The following is a 17,212-nucleotide window of genomic DNA, read 5'->3' as shown; positions in this document are numbered from 1 at the left end:
GTTCCCGACGTTGTTTTAATGTCTTGTGCCTGCTGGGTACTCTGTTCAGCGGTCCTCGAACGCACCGTAAAAACACCTCCATCTTGTATTTCCTCTGAGAATTGAACCATCACGCTCTACCAAGAGAGCACAGGTTGTATGTGTTTGTCTACTGCAAGTATAGATTAGGGTATGGGGAAAGACGTTAATCTTTCTTGTTTTCATTTTAGCAATTAGGCAGTCAGTCCGTGAATTTATCACAGTGCAGTTATTAATGACGGATTTTGGATAATTTTCATTTAAAACGGTAATACTAGCCGAAGCGAGTTTTACAGCGGTTTGTCATTATTACTGTTTATCGCAACATCCCTAGCGACTCCACAGCAGCATGTCATGTTGACGCTAAAGAGGAGTAACATCTTAGACAGCAATTATTACAGAGATAACTATATTGCCAAAAGTATTTGGCCACCTGCCTTTACTCACATATGAACTTGAAGTGCCATCCCATTGCATTGTCCAAAATGTTTTGGTATCCTGGAGCATTCAAAGTTCCTTTCACTGGAACTAAGGGGCCAAGCCCAACTCCTGAAAAACCAACCCCACACCATAATTCCTCCTCCACCAAATTTCACACTCGACACAATGCAGTCCGAAATGTAGCGTTCTCCTGGCAACCTCCAAACCCCGACTGGTCCATCAGATTGCCAGATGGAAAAGCTTGATTCATCACTCCAGAGAAGGCGTCTCCAAGCAGTGGAGACGTGCTTTACACCAGTGCATCCCACGCTTTGCATTGGACTTGGTGATGTATGGCTTAGATGGAGCTGCTCGGCCATGGAAACCCATTCTATGAAGCTCTCTGCGTACTGTACGTGGGCTAATTGGAAGGTCACATGAAGTTTGGAGCTCTGTAGCAACTGACTGTGCAGAAAGTCTTTGCACTATGCGCTTCAGCATCCGCTGACCCCTCTCTGTCAGTTTACGTGGCCTACCACTTGGTGGCTGACTTGCTGTTGTTCCCAAACTCTTCACTTTTCTTATAATAAAGTTGACTTTGGAATATTTAGGAGCGAGGAACGACTGGATTTGTTGCACAGGTGGCATCCTATGACAGTTCCACGCTGGAAATCACTGAGCGGCCAATTCTTTCACAAATATTTGTATAAACAGTCTCCACAGTGTTTCCCATAAACTGCCAAGATACCTGTGGTGGTGGGGGCGTGGCTATGGGCATGGTCACCATGACATCGAGTAATTTGCAAAATTTTACTACAATGATATGATTTTCTCTAAAAAGGCTCAAAAAATGTATACTTACTAATTAATAATAACAGTTTTGTTTTAAACGTCCATCCATCCATCCATTTTACAATATAATTACAACACTTTATGTACATATTTATATACAGATTTGAACAATAAGTTATTCACTGAAATATATTTATTAATTGTGGTTCTTACAAAAAATATATCTTATAAAATATAAAAGCTTAAATGTCTCTTAAAGCTCTGCCCCTTTAATTAGTGCATACTAAATAATTTAACTTTAGCCTACTACTACAACCATATTATTTACCAGCAACATAAAGTGAAACAAGCAGAGGTGTCCTGCCACAGTCAGTAACAAATAAACAGAAAACAGTAGTGGTCAAATACAAATAAGGCAACAAGAGAAGTATCCTACACTTCTCTTTTGTAAAGTAAATCTGAACAGCCTATATGGGCATCTACATCAACTATATGATTTTCCTGAGAAGCTGGACAGGACAAAAAAATAAATAAATAAATAAATAAAAAATATATATATATTTTTTATTTTATTTGTGGCGGACGTAATTCTTTTGTGGCGGGCCGCCACAAATAAATGAATGTGTGGGAAACACTGCTCCATGCCTAAGTGCTTGATTTTATACACCGGGCCAAGTGATAAGAACACCTGATTCTCATCATTTGGATGGGTGGCCAAATACTTTTGGCAATATAGTGTATATCAAGCTGCTGAATGAAGATTTCTTCTACTGTTGCTAGTGGGGTTGTCAAATGTAGCGATATCAAGTTGCAACATGCAAGAAATAAATCGATACCTGCTCTCTTTGCCCTCGCTCATAAAGGAGTAATAATGAAAGTGTGTCAGTCAATCATAAATGTAGGTGTGGCGTAACCCCTACAACACACCTCATACGCGCCTGGTTTGCCAATAAGACGCAGCCGAAATTATCTGTGATGGACTTTGGCCAATTTATCGCTGTATTGTACATATCAAAAGTGAAAGAGGTGTGTATCTTGTGTCATGCATTTATTCATAAAATACTGTCAGGGAAGTTTTCAAAAGAGTGAGTGAGAGTGGAGATCCACCACCACAAGCCCAGGGAGTGTGCATTACCACTGCATGCAGAAACCCCCCAGAAGCATGCAACCCGATCTTTATTTGAACACCACAGCTTTACTTATTTCACCAGGAAGGCAACGTGTGGCCTCGGGGCCATTTGCTAAACAAAGCGGTTTTTATTGTAAAAAAAGAAAACGAAAGGAACCCTGCAAGAATGGAAAAATAGAGCAAAAAGACATAGTGTTAAGAGAAAAAGCTGAAATATTGATACCTATAACGAATAAAAACACAAAGTGTATTTAAATATATGTTTAGACGTTTTATTAGCTTTTTTCTGTCTTGACCTCCTTGACAAGTTTTGGTGTTTTTTCTTCCCTGTCTGCCCCTGAGCGCTGACTTCCACACTTGTTACTGATTGGCAACCTGGACACACCTGCTCCTGGTTGCCAATCAGGCTCCTATGTATGCCAGCCCTGCCCATTGCACAGGGCTGGATCATTGTCCCATGTGAGTGATTGCCATTGTCAGCGCTCCTTGGCCTGCGACAGGTGTACACGTTTTGTTCCTACCCCACTTACCTCATTTTGTATTACAAAACCCAAAACCAGTGAAGTTGGCACGTTGTGTAAATCGTAAATAAAAACAGAATACAATGATTTGCAAATCCTGTTCCACCTATATTCAATTGAATAGACTGCAAAGACAAGATATTTAATGTTCGAACTGGAACACGTTATTTTTTGCAAATATTAGCTCATTTGGAATTTGATGCCTGCAACATGTTTCAAAAAAGCTGGCACAAATGGCAAAAAAGACTGAGAAAGTTGAGGAATGCTCATCAAATACTTATTTGGAACATCCCACAGGTGAACAGGCTAATTGGGAACAGGTGGGTGCCATGATTGGGTATAAAAGCAGCTTCCATGAAATGCTCAGTCATTCACAAACAAGGATGGGGCGAGGGTCACCACTTTGTCAACAAATGCGTGAGCAAATTGTCGAACAGTTTAAGAACAACATTTCTCAACGAGCTATTGCAAGGAATTTAGGGATTTCACCATCTACGCTCCGTAATATCATCAAAAGTTTCTCAGAGATCTTGTCTATGCAGCGACAGTCTATTCAATTGAATACAAGTTGAAAAGGATTTGCAAATCATTGTATTCTGTTTTTATTTACGAATTACACAACGTGCCAACTTCACTGGTTTTGGGGTTTGTAAATACACCTTTTACCTGCATTCCACCTGCCGTTCTTTGCATCCGTGGAGTCACCGCTTCCCCATCCTGACAATTCAGTGTTTCCCACACATTCATTTATTTGTGGCGGCCCGCCAAGAAAGAATTACGTCCGCCACAAATAAAATAAAATAAAAAAATGTTTTTTTGTTTTTTTTGTCCTGTCCAGCTTCTCAGGCAAATCATATAGTTGATGTAGATGCCCATATAGGCTGTTCAGATTTACTTTACAAAAGAGAAGTGTAGGATACTTCTCTTGTTGCCTTATTTGTATTTGACCACTACTGTTTTCTGTTTATTTGTTACTGACTGTGGCAGGACACCTCTGCCTCTGTTTCACTTTATGTTGCCGGTAAATAATATGGTTGTAGTAGTAGGCTAAAGTTAAATTATTTAGTATGCACTAATTAAAGGGGCAGAGCTTTAAGAGACATTTTAGCTTTTATATTTTGTAAGATATATTTTTTGTAAGAACCACAATTAATAAATATATTTCAGTGAATAACTTTTTGTTCAAGTCTGTATATAAATATGTACATAAAGTGTTGTAATTATATTGTAAAATGGATGGATGGATGGATGGATGGATGGACATTTAACACAAAACTGTTATTATTAATTAGTAAGCATACATTTTTTTTAGCCTTTTTAGAGAAAATCATATCATTGTAGTAAATTATGCAAATTACTCGATGATGTCATGATGGCCATGCACATAGCCACGCCCATAGCCACGCCCCCATCGCCACAGGTATCTTGGCAGTTTATGGGAAACACTGCAATTTCATTACAAAAGACATGATGTCACACGATCGCCATATTAAAAGAATATTAAGGACAATATTTTTTGTTGTATATGCTTGAAGGCTCCATGTCACTGCTGCTCTTTTTAGAACGTAAAATAGTTGACTATTGTTTATGGTGATATTTATAAGCACAGTATTGTTTGTTTGGAAACTCTGATACTTGCTCTTAAAAAGATCCCCTTATCAAGAACTTCCTTTGTGCTCCTGGTGCATCTGTTAAAAGCAGCCTCAGAAACCCCGGGGTTGTGTTCGATCAGTCCATGTCTTTGGAGGGTCACTGTCATCACTGACCAAAAACTGTTTTTATCACCTCCACCATATTTCTAAAGTGAGACATTTTGCATTCAAAATTGGATCTAGAAATGATCAGTCATGCGTTCATTTAGTCTCGTATTGACTATTGCAATTCTCTTTTAACTCTTTTCAACAAGTCAACGCTAAAGAGACTTCAGACGGTACAAAATGCCAGACTTTTGACGGGTGCACCCAGAACAGCCCATATTACCCCCATTTAATCCAGTCTTCATTGGCTTCCAGTTAAATTCCGCATGGAGTTTAAGATTTTAGTCCTGACTAGGGTTGCAAAGGGGTGGATAGTTTCCGGAAATTTACCACGGGAAGTTAAGCTCGGGAAGTTTGGAAATATTGACCATTTTTGGATTATTCAAAGTTGGACACCGTCCATGGGAATTAATGGGAATATATGGGAATTAATGGGGAATTACAATAATTATACATTATTGGGCACTTGTCTATATGCTGCTGCATCTTTGTGGCATTTTTGACGTAGCTCTATGCACAGTATTTGCAAATGTACACAGCCTTTCCGCCTACATTGATTGGGGTGAAATGTCTCCACACATCAGATGGTGTACGTGGCATTATTCTGTTTGTATGTATTTATTCTTGTAAAACTCTAATGCAATGCCACACACAGATATAAATAGTCAGCTAAACAATTGGAGTAGTCTTTAAAAAATATTTTACTGATGGACAAATGAATAGAAATAGGCTAGATGAATAAATGAACACTCAATCAGCATGCTAAACCAAACTATAACCTACATTCTTGTATGACAACAGAAGGCAGAGGAAACTACACGTTTTGATTTAGTATTTGCTAGTTGAACTTTACAGATCACAAAAAAGGTAAATTCGAATCGCTAACATTGTTAGCATAAATCAGGGGTGCCCACACTTTTTCTGCAGGCGAGCTACTTTTCAATTGATCAAGTCGTGGGGATCTACCTCATTCATAGCTATATATAATTTATATTTACTTATTTATGAAATATATGTTTTTGTTAACAAGTTAAAGGTGTTTAATGAAAATGCAAGCATGTTTAACACATATAGTTAATATTGTTAATAAATTAAAGGTGTTTAATGATAATACAAGAATGTTTAATACATATAGTTAATATTGTTAACAAGTTAAAGGTGTTTAAAGATAATGCAAGCATGTTTAACACATAGTTAATATTGTTAACAAGTTAAAGGTGTTTAAAGATAATGCAAGCATGTTTAACACAGTTAATATTGTTAACAAGTTAAAGGTGTTTAAAGATAATGCAAGCATGTTTAACACATAGTTAATATTGTTAATAAGTAAAAGGTGTTTAATGATAATACAAGCATGTTTAACACATACAGATTCCTTTCTTTCATGAAGACAAGAATATAAGTTGGTGTATCACCTGATTCTGATGACTTGCATTGATAGGAATCAGACAGTAGTGCTGATAACGTCCGCATTTTCAAATGGAGGAGAAAAAAAGTCCTCCTTTCTGTCCAATACCACATGAAAGTGGTTGGTTTTTGGCATCTTATTTGTTCAGCTTCCGTACTCCTTTTTATACACTTTACAAGAAATACATTGGCGGCAAACTCCGTAGCTTGCTAGCTTGTGTACGCCAGCTTTCTGAGACTCTTATTTTGTTAGCGCAGGCAGGATGAAGCAGAGCTTTTATTGTGCAACTGTGCAGTCGGTCTTTGGAGTTTTGACGACAGGTACGGCGCCAGAGTCTGTTGAAATAAAAAGTGTTTCTCGCCTCCTTGTCGGAATTTTTTTCTTAATAATGAGCTGGCAGCAGCCAGCGTCATCTCACAAGACCCTCGGGTGCCGTGAATGTCAATCAAGCGACGAAAGTGACGTCATAGTGAAGATTTATGATCGCTCATTTTTAGGACTATTTTTTTAATGCCAGGCTGGCGATCGACTGACACACCCTCCGCAATCGACCGGTAGCTCGCGATCGACGTAATGGGCACCCCTGGCATAAATGAATGGGATTTAACATAGAGAAAATTAGCATCACGGCTAACGGAGAAATATTTTTGGTTCATTATGAGACTGTGGTGGTACATAAACCTAGCTAGCTAGAGATATTGGCCCCAAAATCATTTAAGAAGTACAGGAACAGCTAGCTAGCTTGAGTGGAAGTCTGCTCGAGTAGCTTACAGTCATACGGTAATAAGCAATTACACCTCTATTAAACTTAAATACCATAGATCAAATATATTTACCCCAGTAATATCATCAAAACTTACCTGACTGGATGAAGTCCTTGGGCTCAAATACTAGTGTGGCCTCAATAGCCCTGCTGTAGTGTGTAGCATGCTGGGAATTATCTGTGCATGTGATGGAAAAATGCACTGCACATGTGATGGAGGAATGCACTGTGCAGGGTTGAAATTCTACTGAATTTTTGCATTAAATCAGGTTGTTTTAGCTAATAATCATGCTGCAAGATCGAACATGTTGCATTCAATGTTTATTCCCATTAATTTCCCATTAATTCCCATATATTCCCGTTAATTCCCATGAAAAGTTTCCAACTTTGAATATTCCCGGAATTTTGCAACCCGAGTCATGACTTTCCGTGCATTGCATGGTGCAGCCCCTCAGTACTTCACTGATTTGTTATACCCCTACTCTTCAGGGCGCAGCCTACGGTCTTCAGGCCAGGGTCTCATAAAGATCCCCAAAACCCATTTTAAAACCCATGGAGACCTGGCATTCCAGGCTATAGATCCCAGACTCTGGAACAACTTGCAACAGTCCCTCCGTGATCTTGACTTTGTTGACACTTTTTAAGAAACATTTAAAGACTTCTCTTTTTAGTAAAGCTTTTAGTTAATGCACCTTTTACCTATCATTTTTAATCCAATTTTGATCCTTTTGTTGTTTAAATTGAATTGTTGTTTTAATTCACCTATGTTTTGTACAGCGCTTTGTGATTTTTATCTGTGAAAAGTGCTTTATTAATAAAATTTACTTACTTACTTACTTTTGATATATTGGGAAGTTTTAGGCCACTGCTGTTCTTTTTATATGTACAAAAACCAAAACCGGTGAAGTTGGCACGTTGTGTAAATCGTACATAAAAACAGAATACAATGATTTGCAAATCCTTCTGACTTATATTGAATTGAATAGCCTGCAAAGACAAGATATTTAATGGTCGAACTGAGAAATTTAAATTTGTTTGTAAATAATCATTAACTTAGAATTTAATGGTAGCAACACGTTGCAAACAAGTTGGCACAGGGTAATTTTTACCACTGTGTTACATGGCCTTTCCTTTTTAACAACACTCAGTAAACGTTTGGGAACTGAGGAGACCAATTTTTGAAGCTTTTCAGGTGGAATTATTTCCCATTCTTGCTTGATGTACAGCTTAAGTTGTTCAACAGTCTGGGGTCTCTGTTGTGGTATTTTAGGCTTCATATTGCATCACACATTTTCAATGGGAGACAGGTCTGGACTACAGGCAAGTCAGTGTAGCACCCGCACTCTTTTACTAGGAAGCCACGCTGTTGTAACCCGTGGCTTGGCATTGTCTTGCTGAAATAAGCAGGGGCGTCCATGATAACGTTGCTTGGATGGCAACATATGTTGCTCCAAAATCTGAATGTACCTTTCAGCATTAATGGTGTTTTCAGAGATGTGTAAGTTACCCATGTTTTGGGCACTAATACACCCCCATACCATCACAGATGCTGGCTTTTGATCTTTGCGCCTATAACAATCCGGATGGTTCTTTTCCTATTTGTTCCAGAGGACACAACGTCCACAGTTTCCAAAAACTATTTGAAATGTGGACTCGTCAGACCACAGAACACTTTTATACTTTGCATTAGTCCATTTTAGATGAGCTCGGGCCCAGCGAATCCAGCGGCGTTTCTGGGTGTTTTTGATAAATGGCTTTCGCTTTGCGTAATAGTCAGTAGTTACTGACAGTGGTTTTCTGAAGTGTTCCTGAGCCCATGTGGTGATATCCTTTATACACTGATGTCGGTTTTTGAAGTTTTCCAGTTATAACATTAAGTATTTTGTCTTTGCAGTCTATTTAATTGAATATAGGCTGAAAAGGATTTGCCAATCATTGTATTCTGTTTTTATTTACAATTTACACAACATGCCAACTTCACTGGTTTTGGGTTTTGTCATTTAAATTCTTTGCAAAATTATGTAAAAGGCCAGTGATTGTAAACATTTACATTTTGAAACACTTTTCAATAAAGTCGGGAATTTATAAGTATGTGGGTTTTGATCATTGTATTGAATACGTTTTGACAATCGTGGAAATTCTTAGGTATCGGTATTGAAATAGTGGTATGGTATAGTTGCAAAGTAAGCGTGTAGTGACTTTGGCATGACAGTTAGCATACAACACACTCGCCATGTCACATCAAAGGTCATCACTGATATATATATAGCAGACGAGCGTCCCAGTGGAAACACAGCAACCTTGTTTAGTTGAGTGTTACCATGACGACCACACTTATTATTTTTGATTTACCATTGACCTTCTCCTGTTCAGCTTTTTGATGTTTTTTTTTTTATCCCCCTTTAAATGTTTAATTTCGGTAAGGTCATTTTGTGTCATGTTTGTTGTCATGGAGACTTGTTGTTTATGCTTAGACCTTCACTCCCCCCTCCACCCCCAGCTATGTAACAACTTTTTTAGTAACACACACACTCACCCCGAGGACCGGCTTAAATCCACGCTCGCCAACAGGGCTGTACAATGTTTCCCTAAGCTCCTCCCGCCGCCTTGAGGAGAACGTCTTGTCAGACGTTGCGTCACGCTTGTAGCAGAGGGATCTGTTGAAATAGGACTTGTGGCGTCAACAGACAAGACCTCCGCCACGGCCAAATGTTGGCTTTTTGTGTGTGACTGCGACATGCTGCATGACCTCGGACCTTTTTGGTCCAGAGCAGAGACTGTGTGTGTGTGTGTTCAGTGTAAGTGTGTTTGTGTGTGTGTGTGCCTGAGACAAACGTGTTGATACTTGTCTACATGCTTCATACTTCATGAATTATACTTTTGACAGGCTGGTGTCCACCATTAACTACCCCTGCCCCCCCTCCACATACACACACTTATGGTGGTTTCATGCTCACTGTTAACAGTGAGAATCTTCTTTCTGTCTCTCTCCACAGAAGACGCTCTCCCCATAGAACCCCCCTAGCCAGTGAGCCATGGTGGACTACTACCACATTTTAGGAGTGAACAAAAATTCAACGCCAACTGACGTCAAGAAAGCGTGAGTGCTCATAATCTTCTACTTGTGCTGTAAAGTAAAGTACAAATGATTGTCACACACACCATAGCATTGTTATTTTTACATCATCATATTTATCATTTTGGCCTAATAATGATATAATGTCACTATAATAGTCTTATTCCATCTTAATGGTTATTATGACATCAGTGTATTGTTGTATTAAGATCAGTATGTCCCGTGGGTTTCCAGGCCGACTGCAGGGTGCCGTGGTTAGACTGGCATGCACACAAACACGTGCACTAGAGATGCGCAGTTTGCGGACACACCCGCGGGTAATCCGCGGGTCAGGCGGATGAATGACGAAAAAAATAGATTTTAAATAGATTCGGGTGGATGGCGGTTGAACCAATTCGGAAATATATATACATAGTAAATGTATAAAGAGAATCCTTCCTATGCGTCCCAACAACAAGTGCCGCAAGTGAGCGCTCCTTCAGCGCAGCAGGGCGCATTTTAGAGGCCAGGCGCTCTCGCCTGCATGAATCCTGGCACTGTAGATGCCATTTTATTTCTGCATAGTGCTAAAAAAAAAAAGTAAGTAGACATACGGTTGGATATGTTAAACGAATTAGTCTACGTTACCTAGGCTATACCAAATAAGCCCATGTCTAACCTATATGGAGTTCGGTCAGCTGAATAATTGCGATGGTTACGTGTTGTTTGGGCGCACTACAATGCAAAGGAATTAAGGCAATTGCGTTGTTTATTGTGTTTTTTTTTCTATTGGAGATATACTACTGTGTGTTAATTATTTGGCCTCGCTTTCAAGTGAATCGCATCTCCAATTGGCTACAATGTAAGGCCATTTAGCCTGCTTTGTTTGTCGCGACCGTCTATTTTCATTATAATTCAATTATTATTTATTGAATTTATTTTTGTTTAAATAGGGATGACATACATATGTTGTTGTATAATTTAAGTTTGTGCGCGTGATTGACAGCCTAAGGCTTATAGGCACATTTTTTATTTATTTTTTTATTTCAACTTAAAAACGTATGAGCCTATGCCTATACCTACAACATAGGCTATGTGTTTATCTTTATTTCCCTGCCTGTCGTTGACAATGGAGATTGTCTGATATTTTGTCATGGCTGCAGATCAATCAATAAAGGTTCATCTTTGTCGCAAAATTGTTCACTGTTTCACTGTGCACCCCGCCCTCGTCCCTATTTGAGCACTTTAACGTTAACAAGTTAATATTCATTGAAATAAATTCAGAACATTTTTTTTTACCTAACGAAAATATAGGCCTTGTCTTTCTAAAACATTTTTTTAACTTCTTAAAAGCATCGTTCTGCTTGCTGCAACTGCGCACACAAAGTGTGAGGAACGCACTCCTGGCAACAATAGTCAACACTTTCTTAATGGAAATGAAAATAATATTATAATAATGATAAATACCGCCCGGGTGGCGGGCGGTTGTGGTTTTGATAAAATGTTGGTTCGGGTGGATGGCGGGTGGATGACGACTTTCGTGATGCGGTTGCGGATGAAATAATTGCCTATCCGCGCATCTCTAACGTGCACACATGCATACATACAGCTTGGCCAACAGTTTGCACCGTTCTGCAAAATATGAAGTAGAATTGTTTCGATTCTATGAAAGACAAAAACATTTTTTAATTAAAAACGATCCCTAATATTACCAGACTCCACATTGGTGTTATTCTGCTTAACACTAGGGCGGCAACTAATGTTTATTTTGATAGTCAATTAGTCAACCATTATCTTTAGAATTAGTCGACTAATCAGATAACAAAGCGTACACAGTGTTTAATGGCTGTAATTTTTCCATGGACTTCTAAAAGCAGCTTAAGTTATTTTAGGCATGTGCTTACTAACAACAAAGATGACTGATTTAGTCAGAAATATTTATTTTTAGTGTAACTGTGCTGCTCATTCAGCTGTTACAAAACTTAAAATGACTAATAAAATGTTGTTCATTTAAAAGAAAGGAACGGCAAAGTGCTAAAAAAAAAAACAATCAACCTTGTTTATGTATGTAAAAAACAGTTAAAAAGCAGAAATGAAAGCAAACAACAAAACACAAAATCTAACTTCCTGAAAAAGAAAAGTTTTTTGTGATGTTTAAAAAGCTACACACTGGTATATTGACTATTGATTAACTCGTGTTTTCTTTCTTTAGTTTATTTTGAACATGAACACACTTACAGTATAATACATCACACAATTTCATATCATTTCATTTTACATCATGTCCGAAAAGGAGTAGGAAGAAGCAAATCTTATTTAATCCTACCCCTTTTCCACTTCAGAGCGTTTACAAATATATAGAATCATTTACTGACCTTTTTATATAATAAAATAACATCTGTGAATTAGTATACACAACAGTTTTGTAATATGTAATTAATTAATTCAGTCATTATTAACATACTGAGATGAAGAATATCTTATTTTCAATAAGGTTGGCACTCTAATGGACTCAATGTGTAGAATTCTATCTGATTAATTCTTAAAATGTTGGCTATTCATTAGATTGTATGTTTAATCTAATGATACCTCCAGGGCATTGGTGCCTGTGTGCATGTGTGTTAAAGTGCCTTTTTTTCGGCATTGCACATTGACGCAGCTTTAAAACGTACTTGAATTGATGTAGACAAAGTTTAGCTGGCTGACTTTGGCTAAAATGACTTTTAATTATTTTTCACACAACTATCTCTCACTCTTTTTAGCGAGCCAACAAGGTAGAAGCTAACACTCTTAACGAGGTTGAGTCCGACATTATGCCTCCGCTTTAAAAACTCGCGTATCAGAGATATACTTCCATAAAAACAAGGTCTGCTTTGCAAAATGAGCAAGATATTCATGTTTTTAACAAGAATAAGAGGAAATATCCTCACACTTTACATGTTATCACTGGCCTTGTTTTTTGCGAGTGACCCACATCGGCCCGGAAAAACGATGACGTCGCGACTATTGTCAACAAATATAATTGTCTGCGGCAAATTTGATTCTCGACAATGTCGACTAATCGTTGCAGCCCTACTTAACATAAACGTTTTTCTTCCGTTGTTCATGGGAGGTCCCGGAAGGATATTTGACAGAGGAACACTTTCTCATACGTTCATTCAATTTTGACCCCCACAAGTATAATTGGCGGTCATTTTTAGGTAGCATTGTAAATCTGGTTCTTCACGCAGCTCATTCACACCTGGGTGACACAGTGGCGAATGTCGGATGATAACATGACCCCAGGATGCAGAGACAGAAAGGTGGTGTGCGCGTCAAAGAATTAAATTCTTTATGTAGAGAGCAAAAAAAAGGTACGATGAGTTAGCAGAGTAACTGACAAAAGGGCAATTATCAGGTTCAAACACTGATGACATCTATGAAACAGACAAGAAGCAAGGAATTAAACAAGAGACAGAATTCAATTTAGCTCAATTGAGGAAAAACGTCTGGGCTGTACTCTTTGTACAGTCTTCCACAATGCTCCGACGAAAGATTGTACGCCTCCTCTTTTATTTGGACTTTCCCTGATTACATGGCAACAGCTGTTTCTAAAGGAAGGGGGGTCGTAAACAGCCGCTGCCTTTGGTCACAAAACAGTTCAATGAAAAGGTGCCTGGAGGGGGGTCTTGTCCTGCTTCCTCTCCGCTTTGTAGATCTCGGGTCAAGACAAAATCTTCCTGTGGATTACAATACATCAAAGAAACCGACACCTTCATGTCGCTTCCCATCTTACACAGTGGAGTTTTACAAGCCTTTTGATTGGTAAGATCAAAGACAGCTTTTGTCTGCTTGCCGGGAACTCATTGAAACACAAAGTTTTGTGATAACTTAGATACAATTATTCTGATAGCACTCATCTGGATCAGGCAGGAAAATAACAGAAAATGAAGGTGCAGCAAAACGAGTCCACCAAGAAGTACAACTAAAATAAGAGCACCCAGACAGGAAATGATACAGAACACAATAAAGTACAAACTGTCATGTGGGATCATGACACAGGGCCCCTCATCTAAAAAACTGTGTGTAATTGTGACTAAAAGTCTCCGTACGCCAGAAACCCCAGATTTGTGTACATGCAATCAATCAATCAATCAAAGTTATATAGCCCTTAATCACAAATGTCTCAAAGGGCTGCACAAGCCACAACGACATCCTTGGCTCAGATCCGACATCAGGGCAAGAAAAAACTCAACCTAGTAGGGGCAACCTGGAAAGGGACCGCAGATGTGGGGACCCACCCTTGGGTGACCGGTACAATGGATGCCTAGTGGACGCAGTTAGCGTGAGAGTCCAGTCCATAGTGAGGCCAGCAGTGGATCCTCTGGTATGAAGACACGTCAGCAGGGCAGAGACGTCACCAACAGATGCATAGATCAGTGCGCTGGACCTGGGATGCGCCTCCTCTACATGAACTCTCCACGCAGGAGAGTAGGGCAGAGCCGAAAAGAGAGACGACAGATCAACTGGTCTAAAAAGGGGCATTTTTAAATTCAATGTTGTATAAATGAGTTTTAAGATGGGACTTAAATGCTTTTACTGAGGTAGCATCTCTAACTGTTAGCGGTAGGGCATTCCAGAGTACTGGAGCCCGAATAAAAAACGCTTTATAGCCCGCTGACTTTTTTTGGGCTTTGGGAATCAGAATACAAAAACATTCAAACAAATGTAACCTACCACAGGCACTCTTTGGCACAGTTTGGAGTAGAAGTATGCGTATATAACCCCACCTCATGTCACGCTTTGACTTTTCCACTGAAGTTCAAGTAAAGTGACTCATGATTGCGGCATTTCACAGGGTCAAAGATGGCAACTGTTTAAAGCATGGGCTTACCCCACCCAATCGTTTTGACGGCAGAATGCAATGATTGGGGGATCTGAGCCGAGGATGTCGTTGTGGCTTGTGCAGCCCTTTGAGACACTTGTGATGACGGGCTATATAAATAACATTTGATTGATTGATGATTGATTGATTGGTGTTCATGGCTGCCAATCACAGACAGCTATGCTTCGTGTCGCGATTGTGTACTCTCTCTCTCGTCTGCGTTGATTTTTCCTACTGCTCCGAGCGGGGCGCCAACTTAGGCCGCCAGTGTGAGAGGAGAGTGTGCTGAAAAACAGGCAATCTTGAAGCACAAAACAAAACACATATTTTTAAAATGGATGATGTTTTTGCATTGTTGATATTCTGTTGAGTAAAATCATGATTTTTTTTTTCCAAACTGTGTTTTCAGAACATAAAGTTAGAGTTTGAGTTTATTTCGAACATGCAAGCATACAACATGATACATCACAATTTCCAGTTTCTCTTTTCAACGAAAAGGAGTAGGAAGAAGCAGAGCTTATTTAATCCTACCCCTTTTCTTTACATAACAGTTGCTGAAACTTTTTTATTCACTTCCTGTTCTCAATTTATTCACAATAACTCTATAGGTAATCACAATAAAAATAAATAAATAAATAATAGTAAGAATTTAATAATAATAATTGGTGAAGTAAGTCATATTTCATGTGATGAGATAAGTAAGATTACTTTAAGAATGAATGAATGGATGGATGAAATAAATTGAGAATGTTTGTCATGGTTCTTCTTCTTTGTACTTTGTAAACACTTTAAGTTTGAAGAGTTTCTTGAAGTGGATCATATTAGTACATTGTTTGATTGCTTTGCTTAATCCATTCCATAATTTAATTCCACATATTGATATACTGAAGGTCTTAAGTGTTGTACGTGCGTACAAATGTTTTAAATTAAATTTTTCTCTAAGATTATATTTCTCCTCTTTTGTTGAGAAGAATTGTTGTATATTCTTGGGTAGCAGGTTATAGTTTGCTTTGTGCATAATTTTAGCTGTTTGCAAATTCACTATGTCATGGAATTTCAGTATCTTTGATTCAACAAATAAAGGATTTGTATGTTCTCTATATCCAACATTATGTATTATTCTAACTGATCTTTTTTGTAACACCGTTAATGAATGAAGTGTACTTTTGTAATTATTTCCGCATATTTCTACACAGTAGCTCAGATATGGTAACACTAGTGAGCAGTAGAGAATATGAAGTGATTTTTTGTCTAGAACATGTTTTGCTTTATTCATTATTGACGTGTTTCCTGCTACTTTATGTTGTATATTTTTTACGTGAGATTTCCAGTTCAATTTATCATCAATCATTATACCTAGAAATTTGGTTTCATTTACTCTTTCAATTTCTATTCCGTCTATTTGTATTTGTGTTTGACTTTCTCTACTACTGTTACCAAATAGCATTATTTTAGTTTTGCTGAGATTCAACGATAATCTATTTTTGTCAAACCATCTTTTTAATTTGTTAATTTCTTCTGTTATTATTTGTATTATCTCCTGTGTGTTCTCTCCTGAACAAAACGCTGTTGTATCATCCGCAAATAATACTAACTTTAAATCTTTTGTAACTTTACAAATGTCATTTATATAGAGATTGAATAATTTAGGTCCTAATATTGATCCCTGAGGTACACCACAGGATATATTTAGCGTTGTAGACATGTGTTCGCCTAGCTTCACGTATTGTTTCCTGTTCGTTAGATAACTTCTTATCCAGTTTAAGACTAACCCTCTGATGCCATATCGTTCTAGTTTTTTGATTAAAATATTGTGATTAATTGTGTCAAATGCTTTAGTTAGATCCATAAAAACTGCTGCTGCACATTTTTTACTGTCTATTGCATTGGTAATTTCCTCTGTTATTTCAATTAAAGCCATTGAAGTTGAGACATTAGCTCTTTATCCATATTTGTTCTCCTCGAGTATTCTATTTTTATTTATAAAACTATTGATTGGTTATTGATTATTTTTTGTAACTCATTTTGGGCCCTATTCTCCCGTTTGCAATTATCCACATTTCTCTTATTCGTATTCTCATGCCAAACCCACGTAAACGTGACACAAGTGCGTATGAATGCGTGTATTCCCCTTTGCCTTAATGTTGTGTATGTATAAAATTGTATCATTTTTGACATTTTAGACCCCAATAAGAATAGCGGCTGCTATTGCAACATCTAATGAGGATCTTAATAAAGAAACACACAAATATTTACTAATGAGGCGGACTTTGCCATGGCACCGCTGTGTGAAAATAATGGAACATGGGGTTTAGTTTTAGGGTAAAATAGAAACTTTTTTATCAATGTTTTAGAGCAGCGGTGTTTAACTGGTTTTCATTGAGGGCCATATCTCAGTGATGGCTTACATCAAAGGGCCGCTTGAAACAGCAAATATTATGAATCATTAAAGATTAAAGTACCAATGATTGTCACACACACACTA

The 17,212-nt window shown here is 38.1% G+C and overlaps 1 protein-coding gene across 1 annotated transcript in view; it reads left to right on the top strand.

The window, feature by feature from the left end:
* Nucleotides 1-17,212, top strand: part of dnajb6b (DnaJ heat shock protein family (Hsp40) member B6b) — a 50,234-nt gene that overhangs the window by 9,954 nt on the left and 23,068 nt on the right. The window contains exon 2 of the mRNA XM_062021630.1: nt 9,805-9,908. Within this exon, the coding sequence (XP_061877614.1) occupies nt 9,844-9,908 (65 nt within the window). The 5' untranslated portion in view covers nt 9,805-9,843. The remainder of the gene's footprint in view (nt 1-9,804; nt 9,909-17,212) is intronic.

This window comes from Entelurus aequoreus, linkage group LG15 (assembly GCF_033978785.1).
Source record: "Entelurus aequoreus isolate RoL-2023_Sb linkage group LG15, RoL_Eaeq_v1.1, whole genome shotgun sequence".
Classification (NCBI taxonomy): Eukaryota; Metazoa; Chordata; class Actinopteri; order Syngnathiformes; family Syngnathidae; genus Entelurus; species Entelurus aequoreus.
The sequence above is the reverse complement of the archived record's forward strand: the minus strand, read 5'-3'. Positions and strand labels throughout refer to the sequence as shown.